This window comes from Colossoma macropomum, unplaced genomic scaffold (genome assembly GCF_904425465.1).
Source record: "Colossoma macropomum unplaced genomic scaffold, Colossoma_macropomum, whole genome shotgun sequence".
Taxonomy (NCBI): domain Eukaryota; kingdom Metazoa; phylum Chordata; class Actinopteri; order Characiformes; family Serrasalmidae; genus Colossoma; species Colossoma macropomum.
This window is the reverse complement of record NW_023494796.1, coordinates 34,308,618-34,321,593: the sequence shown is the minus strand read 5'-3', so window position 1 is coordinate 34,321,593 and position 12,976 is coordinate 34,308,618. Positions and strand designations below refer to the sequence as shown.

General features: G+C 41.4%; 1 protein-coding gene across 1 annotated transcript in view; it reads left to right on the top strand.

Moving 5' to 3' along the window:
• The window catches only part of fam135a (family with sequence similarity 135 member A), a 63,090-nt gene that overhangs the window by 10,413 nt on the left and 39,701 nt on the right, over window positions 1–12,976 (top strand). Inside the window, exons 4-5 of the mRNA XM_036583380.1 lie at window positions 1,900–2,026; window positions 9,266–9,345. Of these exons, the coding sequence (XP_036439273.1) occupies window positions 1,950–2,026; window positions 9,266–9,345 (157 nt within the window). The 5' untranslated portion in view covers window positions 1,900–1,949. The remainder of the gene's footprint in view (window positions 1–1,899; window positions 2,027–9,265; window positions 9,346–12,976) is intronic.

Here is a 12,976-nt window from a genome sequence, read left to right as displayed (position 1 = left end):
GCCCTTCTGCTGTTAATGGATGAATCTTTGAGTCTTATGCTGCTGGCATGGTCCACCGAGTGTACTGATGTTTAAACTGAGGGGCTGACAGCTTATGTTCTTAACCGGAACCAGGCTGGTCAGCTAGCTAACAGGCTAAAAGAGCCAACAGCCTAAACAGCTCCATCATTAATATCACAGGCTTGAATTAAAGCACTTACAATATGATTAACTGTAAAACAGCAGTATAAAAGTCTAAAAATGTCACTTGAGTGTCTCACACACCTTAAATGTTCGTGTTTTAGTCAGAAGTTGCGTCAAACCCAGACTGAATCCCAAACGGCTCTGTACTCCTTAAATAGTGTGCTAGATATGAAAGTTCAGAAATTCAGAATAGTGCATCATTTATCCCGTGTGAATGAGTCTGAATCCCAAATCACTATTTCCTAGCTGTATTTTGCTCTGTTGGGCTGCAGGATCCAGTATTTAAACTCCTACATAGTGCACTATGTAGGGAGCAGGGAGCTGTGTGAGATCCAGCCCCAGGGTGAGAAGAGGGCGCCGCTGGATTGGTGCTAAATAAGACTCACGGTGGTGATTTAATGACCAAGAGGTTCTTATAAAGCGAAGGGTTTGCAATAAACAGAGCTGTGATATCATATGTTCGTTGTTATACGACAAAGTTCATTATCTACAGCGATGGCCGACTGAATGTTCTTCTCAGTGGTCAGTGGTTGCTTGGCAACGATACCATACTCTAAAGGAACTACGTTTCTTGGTGAATACTTGTTTATGTAGATTTCTCTAAATAATAACTTGAAATATGATAAAATGCACCTTTATTTAGAAAATATTTTATTTTGGCCACCATTTTATAATCAGTAAGGCAGAGCGTTACTGTGATTTAATCACAGGGAAGGGAATATAAGGCGCTCAGCTTTGCGTCGTGCCTGAGGACACCCTTCTCTTAATAAAATCGCAGTAACTCACAGCCTCTCGTAGCTTATTGCTTTAGTATTAAAGCAATGTCCCTGCTATAAAATAAAATATTGGTTGGAACATTGGCTGAAATGCTCCTGTGCTCACTGATTATATCAGGTGTAATAGATTAGGGTTGGAAGTAAACTGTGCACTGAACTATCCTATAAACACAGAGAGCTCATATCACCCTGTTTGCACACTGCACTGACCGCCTGGATCTTTTTAGAGAGAGTTTAAAGCTCTGCTGCTGGTTTTAAAGCTCTAAATGACCTTAAAGCTCCTGAACGTCTGTTTATGATCTCAGATCTGCAGATTCTGACCTTCTGAACACCTTCAGTAAAACACAGAAAACGTGGAGAGACTCTTTCAGTTATTCTGCTTCTAAACTGTGTGTCAGGCTCCGGTCTTCGTGGGCTGAAACACTGCAGACTTCAGCTCACTGCCTCGTTAAACACACCTGATTCAGCTCATCAGCTGATTATCAAGGCCTTCATGACCTGAATTCAGAGCATTAGATGATAAACACTGATCTCCACAGCACTTTGACCAAGAAGGTCACCAGTTTGATACGCCAGATCTGAACTGTGGAGCTCAGTTCACCTTTTATTAGACAATCAAGCTCAGAGCTCACTTTTAATAAACACCTGAAAACACAGCGTTTAACTAAAAGTCCACTTTATATTTTTAATTAGTGTCATTGTCTTTAATTCTAATTAATACTTAGAGCTTTTTCTATTTCTGTTAAGCTTTATCTCTCCTGTCTGTAAAGCACTTTGAGCTGTCACCGCTATGAAAAGTGCTTCATAAATAAAGATATAATAATAATAATAATAATAATTATTATTATTATTATTATTATTATTATTATTATTATTTAGAGACTTTTTTGCTCTTGCCTGGTGCTGGATGTACTTATTTCCTGTACGTGTTCCTCCACAGTTATGCTGCAGATGATCTGAAGCTGGCCTTGCTCCACCACTGAAGCCAGTATGAGTGAGGTCCAGGCCACTGTGGAGTTCTCTGTAGAGCTCCACAAGTTCTACAACGTGGATCTCTTCCAGAGAGGGTAAGTCTGCCCCCCACCCACTTTCCTCTCCCTTGCTGTTAACAGCGCTCTAGAAAATGTCGTATCGCTGCTGTCAGAACAAAATTTCCATTTTTGTAATTTTTGAGTTTCTGACATAATTTGAAAATACCTGTTGATCTTTACAATGTGTGTAAATTTCATGATGAATGCACCAAAAGAAACGGCCCAAAATGGCTTGGAAAGACGTCTGGTTCCATTGACTTACATTGTAAGTAGAGTATGTTTTTTCCTTCTCCTGTAAAGTTACTATTTTGGAGATACAAGGTTTTGTTCTGACAACAGTGATACTTTTATTTGGTTTTCATTGTAATAAAACAGGCAGGTGTCTGTAGTGGAGGCTGTGACTGATTATGAAACAAGCCGTGCCTGTCACACACACACTCGGGCTAATCATGAGTTGATCTGTGTTTAATTACTGCTGGGCTCAGACATGTCTTAACGATATTGCTTATTCACGTGAGTTAAACATGTGCGCATGTTTCTCTGGAATGTAGAGCTAATTGTAATGACACTACAGTAACGCCCCAAAGATCACGTGTCGGACCTTAGCACTGCAGAGTTCAGCATTCTGCCTCATTAAACACACCTGATTCAGCTCATCAGCTTGTTAGCCAGGCTTTTGTGAGTTGAGTGTTAGAAGAGGGAAATAGCAAAGCTCTGCAGAGCTGCGACCCAGAAGGAACCCAGTTTGACACCTCTGCTGTCGATAGTTTGGAAAGTTTAGTGATGTTTATGAATCCCCAGGGTAAAAAATTATGAACAGCTTATGGCCAAAATCCAGATGGACCCAAGTGACCAAGTGGTGGTGTGTTAGTGTTTGTTGCGCTGGTCTGAGTGGATCAGACACAGCAGTGCTGCTGGAGTTTTTAAACACTGTGTCCACTCACTGTCCACTCTATTAGACACTTCTACCTTGTCAGTCCACCTTGTAGATGTAAAGTCAGAGACGATAGCTCATCTGCTGCTGCACAGTTTGTGTTGGTCATCCTCTAGTCCTTCATCAGTGGTCACAGGACGCTGTCCACAGGACGCTGTTGGCTGGATATTTTTGGTTGGTGGACTATTCTCAGTCCAGCAGTGACACTGAGGTGTTTAAAAACTCCAGCAGCACTGCTGTGTCTGATCCACTCATACCAGCACAACACACTAACATACTACCACCACGTCAGTGTTACTGCAGTGCTGAGAATGATCCACCACCCAAATGGTACCTGCTCTGTGAGGGTCCATGGGGGTCCTGACCACTGAAGAACTGGGTGACAAAGTATCCAGAGAAACAGATGGACTACAGTCTGTAACTGTAGAACTACAGAGTGAAACTATACGGTCAGTGGAGCTGATAGAGTAGACAGTGAGTGTATATGTGAAGGGAAAATGCAGTTTTGTTCACCACGTCTCCTTTAACTGTGCTCTGCGCTCTCTTTACATCTGTGAGGCTCGCTTTCAGAGTCTTTTTTTCTTTTTGTTCATCGGAAGTTGCTACACCCTTCTCAAAGGATGCTTGCATAGTTGGATTGCTCAAGATGAAGTTGTGCTTACATGTTAGAACACAGAACATGATAGTTTTGATGATCTTCACTTCTTCTGTGCGTCAGAGAAACCCACTGAACTGATTCCTTATTTATGAGGCAGTCTCTGTGCATCTCTGAAGAAAATCTATATCTGTGGACTCATGATCGTTTGTTAGACAGGACAATTAAAGTATCTAGTCAAAGATCATACGCTGTGTGACCAGTGAGTCTTGTTCGCCTTTATGAATTAGTTTAGATTGAGTCCTTTAATTAAGTTATGCTCGGTTTGCTTTGCAGCAAGCCTCAAAACAGACCAAGGCTTTTACGGACAAAAACGGCCATTTCAGTGACTCGTATGAGAGCCATGGAGGACACTTTTTGTATGTAATGTGGCCTATTAATAAATGTGGTTATAATAATCCATGTGGTACAACAAGGTGAAATAAAAACAAACCACAAACTTTTTGAACTCTTTTGCTCACAGCTATAATCTTGTTTTCTTTCTTAAATTATGACTATTACAAAAACTGCGGCCATGCTATTTCAGCTGGTAAAAACAGCTCACCAGACACTTTCTCCCACTGTCCCCTGACAGATTTGTGCGAGTTTGTTTGGCGAGTGTTTGTCGTGTTCCGACCATGAAGGATAGTTTAAAACAGCAATTAATCACCCAGGAGCAAAAATCAGCCTTCAAACTTGAAAGATATAATGATCTGGCATTTATTGCGGTATGTATCGATATCGAAACTATTTGAATTTTTATCGCGATAACATTTTTGGCCATGTTGCTCTAGTTATACTTTATTTGGGCTTCTCTTCATTCATTTGTGGGATTTCTCTTCATGCATGCTTTGTCCCGCTCCTGCCTGCAGTGGGCTGGTTTCTCTCCCACTCCCAAGCGCAAACTAAAAATTAGTCCCGCACCACAAGATATTGTGGCAAGTCTTGTTGGTTCCGAGGGAATCCTCAGGAGGGCAGACCACTACTTGGGGGCATCAGGTGATTGTTTGAGCCCTGCATTTGGAAGGAGAAAAAGAACAGAATAAACAGCAGCATTCAGCAGTGACCTGCTCACAGCTGTTAACGCTGCAGTTCACAGCCCCGAGATGACATTCCACGCAGCCGACACTTTCGCCATGACACCGAGGTTTGCTCAGCTGTTGGCCAGGAAGCGAGATATGGCCTCCGTTCTTCCCTCAGAGGTCCCAGCTTGGTGCGCGTTCTTCCTGCTCTGCAGCCCATCTTCCGGCTTAAGCATTGTGTTCTGATCATTCCCTCTCCCGGCATACTTCTGATTATACGATATTCCTCAGAAGGTGCGCCCTGTTTCTGTCCTCTGAGCTTCTCTTCTGTGGGCAGCACATGGAGGGAGTTAAGAGGCCGAGTGGAATAGGCTTCTGCCTGATGCAACATGGATTTTCCGGTTTATTCTACTAAGCTCCAGTGCAGAGGAAGGGCAGAGCGTGGAGGAATGCGACGTGTCTGAGTGCTTCAGCAGTCCCAGCGGTTCTCCTGACTCAGACCCACGACTGCAGTGGCTGTTTAACTCTCCTGTTATGTTTGTGTGTTTTACTGAATGATGTTTGACCCTGTATGGCTAAATCACCTCAAAACAGTCCTAGAACATACGTATGGTTCTTCAAAGGCTTTTTAGTAAAGACAGTGGTTCTATATAGAATTATAAACACTCAAAGAACCCTTTGCATGCTTAAATGGTTGTCTATGTGGTGAAAATGCCAATTAGATTGATAGAGAATGTGTTGTATATGGTTGTATTTAGCACCAAAAAGGGTTCTTCTACTGTTACAAGCTTGACATCACCGCAACAACAGAACCGTTTGTGGTGCTATATAGAACCATTTTCAAAAGTGTTCTATGTAGAACTATGTGTAACCCATTCTCTATCAATCTAAAAAGCGATTTCACCTTATACACAACCATTTAAGCATGCAAATGGTTCTTTGAGTGTTTATGGTTGTAGATAGAATATATGTGGTTGTATATAGAACCATTGTCTTTGCTAAAGAACCCTTGAAGAACCATCTTTTGTGAAAGTATTCTACTCTACTACTTCATTTGACCCTGCTGGCCAACTGCTCACCCAGCTTAGTTACTCTATTTTGATAATGAGCAGTAAAATACCTTATTTACATTCAAGTATGACAGTAGTTTTCATTACAAAACACACATTTTGGAGCATTTCAAAGGTTTAAACTGCTGTTTTGGATGTAGAAGCCGGATATTGAACTGGGTTATCTCTTTCTATCACATACATATGTCACAGATATTTAGTTTGTGTTGATGACATCACATTATGAATATTATTTTTTTGTTGTTGGGGTTTGTTCTTAGGTAAGAACAGAATCTACACACACTCAAGAGCGCAAAGGTGAGAACAGTTCTGCGCTGTAAGAACACGTCATGAATCTGACGGAGACTTCTTCTTCGGACCTTTCTCAAGAACACATCTTAGGAAGACATTGATGAATGAAGCCCAATGATAGGACAACATGATATTTTTGTTGAAATGAGGACATTTTGCTGGTCCTCACTTGAGCATGTGCTGTTTTGACCACAAATTACATTTATTTATTTTTTATTTTTGGAAAATCTAAAAGAGCAGCAAAACCTTCATCTTAAAATCTCAGGCTTATTACATACTTAGGGTTATTATTCAGTAACTACAGGGACTTCAACGCAAACTGATGAAGGTTAGGGTTAGATCTGTGGTCTAGGTTACTGTTGTTTGACTACAGTTCCGCAAAAAAACAATAGAAACCTATGGAAGTCCTCACATGTACAGCAAGACAGATGTGTGTATGTGTGTGAAACCTTACCAATTTTAATAAACTTGCACTGTGTGTCTCCAGTCTGCTGCGTTCTCGATGTTCATTCAGAAGTACAGGGTCAAATCTGACCCTGAACAGTGTTTTCATACCCAGGAATTGTAGAGAATTTATTAAACATTAAATTGGTCATTTTCATTTTTACACGTTCATGTCATCACTGTTCAGAAAGTCAAGTTTTATGAAAAATTCAAGTGTAATGATATTTTGGAGACTTTGAAGGTTCATTCTTGCCCTGGAACACGATAGGAGGGTTTAGCTTTGAGCTCTGATAACCTTTGTAGAAAATGAAACAAACTGTAAGTTTCGGACAGAGTCTGCCATTAAGCAGAGCTTCCGGATGTGGGGAAGAGAACCGAGCAGGCGGTTAAATGTAGTGATGTGAAAGTGCTGATTACTCATTCATGAGCGGTTCAGTGCTGGCCTATATGCTTTTATGTCCGCTGACCTGAGCAATTAGTTTGCCTCCTGTTAGGCTTCTGTAAAAGAGCCAGTGAGTTGATTGGTCCCATGTTATGACCCCAAGCCTTTGTTTCCAGATGTTCTTTCCTGATGTCTGTATACTGTAGAGAGATTTGTGGTGGCTGGCGTTAGGGTTGGGTGGTATTCCCCTTCTTTGGTGCGTTTACGGCATTTGGCTGACCCTCTTATCCAGAGCGACTTACCATATGAATATTACAGAGGTAGATGAGGGTAGTGTTGGGAGTCTTGCCCAAGGACTCTGATCGGCACACTGTAGGGTGCTTGGCCAGGCAGGGATCGAATCCCACTCTGCAGCAGGGAGGGTAGAGGTGTTACACATTTCACTATACTAACCAAAACATGAAAGTATTTTTAATTTTCTACATGCCTTTACATCTTTTGACCACTCAGTCTGCTAACAGCTCTGCTCAGCACTGAACCTGTTGTATTCTGGCTAATTAAAGCTAACTGGCTGAGTTAGTTGGCAAGGCGACAGGACCTTTAGATTGATGGCAAATTCGCTGTAGATGGACCCTTTTTGAAAATGGTTCTATATAGCACCAGATGGGTTCTTTTATTGTTACGATGTCAAGCTTTTAACAATAGAAGAAAACTTTTTGGGCGCAAAATAAATAAATAAATAGATAAAAGGGTTCTATATAGAACCACCTGTAGCACGGTCTTGCACATTTTCCATCCAATTGAAAAATCCTTTCACGATACAAAGAACCATTTAATCCTGCGAAGGATTCTGTGGTGATGGTTCTATATAAAGAACATTTTGATAGTGCAGCAACTGGAACTTTTTTTTCCTTCAACTTTTTACATTTTTATTTCAAGTATACATTTACAAGAATTGCAAAATAAAAAGTTTCACGTTGAAGAATAAAAAGCAATGATTAAAGAATAATAATAGTAAAAAAAAAGATAATAATACAAAAAAAGAGATGTTTAAATAAGTTATGACAGTAACTACTGAACACCTTTCCAGTCGTTTTCTTTTGTAAAAATCCTCCATTTTAATCTCAAAAGAAATGTGATTTTTTTTTTTTCCCATTGCATAAATCTCCCTAATTATCGACCACCATTCCTGTTGGGCGGGCTGGGGGCTTTTTTCTAAACCAGTTCCTTGTGATGGCTGTTGTTTGTTGTTTTTTTTTGTGTTTGTCTGCTGCTACCATTAATATCAGTAGCTAATGCCGCTGTTTATTTCTTGCTGCAATGTCTGGCTCCCGTCCCAGAATGGCTAATAAGGGGTCTTTCACTCATTTTCATTCCAAGATTTCTTCTATGGAATCATATACTGACTGCCAGTAGTTAGGGAGATGGGGAGCAACTGGATGGGAATCATCCAGCTCAAGCAGCTCAAACTGGGCTGCAAACGTCTGAGCCATGTGTGGAAGAATTGCTTCTGAGTTTTTACCTGGCTCTGATGTTTTTTCCCCTATTTTTTGTCAGCGCCATATACCTGTGAGCTCCCACACAGCCCATCATTGACCCTCTGAAGCAGAGGTCACTAATAGGCGGGCTGCAGCGTGAGTCCGGACCCAGACGTTCTCCTATGTGGAACTGGACCTATAACCGATAAACTATGGATAATTTTTTTAATTTTGATGAGGTGGTCCTATTTTAATCAGCGTAACTTTTCTAGCCTTTACGGTGCTGCTTTAGCTGCCCGGGAGACTCACAGACCAGTCGCATGCTTTGTAAATATCACACGTGATGCTACTCAGCCAATCAGATCTGTGCATTATGATGAGCGCTGAGACTCGAGTGAGTGATGCGCACACAGGGGAGGGACGAGGCGAGAAACAGCAGTCGGAGGAGAAAGTGAGTCAGAGGGAGGTTATTTCACGTCGTAATCTAAAAGGAGAAAACTGACAGTTAAAGGGTTTTGAAATATCACTGAATTGTGCTTTATTTGATTTGATATTCAGTTGTTGACTGTATAAGATGTTGATATACCTACTAGGCTATTTCAGTAAACAGTAATTGGCCTTGAGTCACGATGCAAGTTAGACGTTATGATGTTCCGGACCTTTGCTTGAGGACATTTTCTATAACTGGACATTACTGAATTTTAATTAAACACCTCTGCTCTAAAGTATAAATGGGTAAAATGTGTTTATTTATCTGTACAGGTGTGGAATAAATCTTCGATGCATCATAATTTTAAATTCTCATCATAATTTTTAAATACTGTGGTGCACCTTATTAGTGCTGTACCACCCAGCCTTAGCTTTATATGTGCATTATATAATTAGTAATTGTGTCAGAATTGCAGTGTTTCTTGAATAAATCACTGCTAATGAGTGGATCTGTTGCAGAGACTAATTTTCAGGTTACTGTTCTGTTGTTATATTGACTGTTTTAGTAATGGTCTCTGTTTGGTTTGACAGGTTTTATCAGGTACGTGGCAGTATGAAAGTACCTCCAAGGACCCCTCACAGAATAGAGGCCAGTCTTCTTCAACCCACAAGTAAGTCCAGCAATGCCTTACTTTTCTCGCTCTGACTCATGCACACACATGCCAGAGAGTCAGTCTTCATGCCTGGCTAGAAAACCTTCGTGCTAACTTGGCATAGGTGGGTTTTCACTTTCAAATCTAGATCAAGGTCCTGCAGATTAAATCAGTGTTTGTACACATGAACTTTGGCTGAACTTCCAGGTGGATAACGCATCCAGTCGGAGGTAGAAGCAGCTCGTCTTAAGCCTTGGGTTTACTGCACGGCTTTTAACGTCCTTAGAGATTGTAACTCACACTATCTAACAGGTTTCTGCACATTTCAGATGACTGAAATATTGGGGGGCGTGCACTGCTCAGTTTTTAAGTTGAAGCAAACTTGGGGGAGCACATGTTCTCGCGTTACGAGGAGATGCACATACACAAATGCAGAGGAGCTGCTGCTGTTTTCGCTGCTGTTACAGTAAAGATTCAACAGGTAATCGTTATAAATGAGGGTCATAGATGTAAAGGTGTGATCATTGTGGTCGTTTTTTAGAGTTTTAGATGTACCTAAACTTGGTTGTGCCTTAAGCTCTGTTCATTAAAAAGGGTCACTCCACACACAAGTGTCTTATTGTCATTTTTCTTTGTTTACTTGCTGTATTTTCTTCTTGTGTGCTCTCAGTTTTCACTGGCTTTGGAGAATTGGAGGAGTCCTTTCAGACGGAGTCGCTGACAAGTTTACACTACTAGATTACACTCCGCGTCAGGCCAAAAAATCTAACGTTTGGTAAACTCTGACTGATCTGAAAGGCGATCGAGAGACAAAAGTCTGCGTCTGTTGTTGTATTTAAGGCTGAAATGTCAAATGCCTTTTGGAGAAATGAGGACCATGTGCCTTTAAGTAGTGCAAAGGTGTCGAGAGAGAGAGAGAGAGAAAGAGAAAGACACGGGGAGAGAGAGAGAGAATGTAAAATGTCAGTTAGGAAAACTACCTTTTTTGCTCTCTGCTTTATCCACCTCACAGCTCCCCCACTTCTCTTTATGTTATCTTAAGTTTATTTTCAGTGCATTAAACTGCTCATAAACGCCGCCGTGTTTTGGAGCTCCGTCGCGCTGCAGTGTGATTCTGCTGCAGTGAAAAGCAGCTCAAGTGACTGGCTGTCACCTTAGAGCAGCTAGCCCTGACCCTGAGACTTTTTAGAGCAAAAAAAAGTTCCCATCATCCCCATCCATGGCCTGGAAACAGGGTCAGAGAACAGGAAAACTGGAACAAGAAGCTGGCGAATAGGAAGCCATTTTCAGCTCCGTCCTTCTCACTGTGTTTTGGGGCTTTATTTTATTTTTATGTGTATTAAGATTAGAAGTGATTCACACATTGACGGATCGGCTGGTGTGAGTGAGATTATGTTTCCCACACTAAACTCAGTTTTTGCTGTTCAAAAACAACAACGGACCCAAACAAAACCACCTGAATTTATGGTTCTAGCCCTTGTTCATTTCCCACCTGCTCAAGTGACAGTGGGAACTGTTTGTAATAACCACAATTAACGATTTAGTTGTTATTTTTGGTTTTTGCTATGGTATCCCAGGAGGTTACTAAGGTGTTGCTAGGCCATTGCTGTGGTATCCCAGGTGGTTACTAGGGGGCGGAGTGAGAGAAACCCTTTATGACATTATTTGTGGCACTGAGATTTGAATTTTCAGTATGTGCAGTCAGTGCCATATATATTTCCATATAGCTCATGTGTCAAACACAAGGCCCGCGGGACACAGTCCTATCCAGCCCGCAAAAGTTAATTTCCTATTAAGATTAGCCTGTTTCAAAGTGTGCTACACTACAGTCCCCAGCGTGCACTGCAACATAATGTGCGCTCTGACTTTGCTACCCCAACAACAGTCTATGGGACAGCCATAGAAATACATACCTAGATGCTGCGTTGGGTCCAGCCAGGCACGTCAACGGCGCCGCCATTTCGGGGTGGTCAACATCGCTGCGGGACTGCATTCAGAACCATTACAGAGCGGCAGTTTAAGAAAGATACTGTCCAAAATTACACTATTTCAGGAATATCACACTCAGAAAGAGGGACAGGATTATATAACGGAGGGAACGCAGTGATCCACACTCATGTCTGTGTGGTGTTGATTGTTTATGTGATGTTTATGTGGATATGATCGTGTGGTTGGTGAAGCACAGAGAACCTGTTGATGTGATGGTTTTTCCTCTGGTTTTATATTAAGCTTATTTCATTTAATAGTCTATTCAGGCGATCCTAACTTGATGTAGTAGTTATTTATTTACAGTGATGGTTAAAGCTTTTTAGCTCGGTAAGTTATATCATTCTTTAATCCGTGTAGATATTCATAATAGATTAACGTTAGAACCATTTTACACGGACCTTACACAATTCTTGTTTGAGTTTTAGGTTCCACCTGAAATAGTGCAGAAAGTGACCAGAAAGTCACAGCTGCACCGTGTAAGGTGGAACGGGAAAACTCGATCAAGAAGCTGGCGAATAGGAAGCCATTCAGCTCCGTCCTTCTTGCTGTGTTTTGGGGGATTATTTTATTTTTATGTGTATTAAGATTAGAAGTGATTCACACATTGATGATTTGCTGATGTGTCAGAGTGTTTTTGTCGCGCTAAACTCGGTTTTTATCGTCAGGTGCAGACTGAATACTTTCCTGCTGGTCCGGACGGCTAATTATCACGATCAGTTATTACAGTAATAAAAGCTACTGAGAGCAGATCCGAGCAGCCTGGATTAATCTGTGTCTGAGGATTATAACTAAACAGATTGGGTGAAAATCGGTTGAGTCATAAGGAAGTTGTGGCTGATTTAATCCTGAGACTCTTCGTCTCTCAATACGAGTGAATCTGTTCACAAGCAGATCTTGACCTCACCAACATATCGCCTCAGATAGAGAACAACAGACAATGCGGTGTCTAGGTATGTAGATCTATGGGAACAGCGATGACACCTCAATTCTACACAATTCCACATCAGTCACCAGAATTTCTTCCCAAGGCAAGACCAGCCCATATGCAGCCCTTCCACTCCATGGGTTACGGTTTCTTTATGGAGCTGCACTCGGCATTATGTAAGCTGCACAGCCCTACGCACACCGGCACTCGCGATTACATAAGCCGTGCTCGTTGCCTCCCATAGGCCTGCCAGGATCCACACTGTAAGCCGTAGGAGTCTCCAGCCCCTCACGGGATCTTTACACGCTCCTTGTGGGGATGGCAGTGTGGTTTATGGTTCATGCAGCACTAGGAGACAACAAGGTTTGGTGGATGGCTGGAAGATGGAAGTGTTTCATTTCTTCATGGCTTCTTGAGGCTTCAGTTTAAAGGCTTTGCAGTTCAGAGACATTTTGTTATTCATATTATACTATAATAATATAATAGTACAAGCCTCAAGTGGCCTGATTGGCTGATTTATAACCTGCTAGCTATGTTTACTGCGGCCAACGCTGGCTTTAGTTAATGAACATCTACCGTTACAGAGAATTACATATAGAGTCGATTATATATGTATATATGACTATATATGTTCTTTAAGCAAAAAACACTCATACATGCCACAAACTTTACAGTTAGCTACATAGCTAACAAATAAACAAACACTACTCTTACACTTCATACACAAAGCTGTTG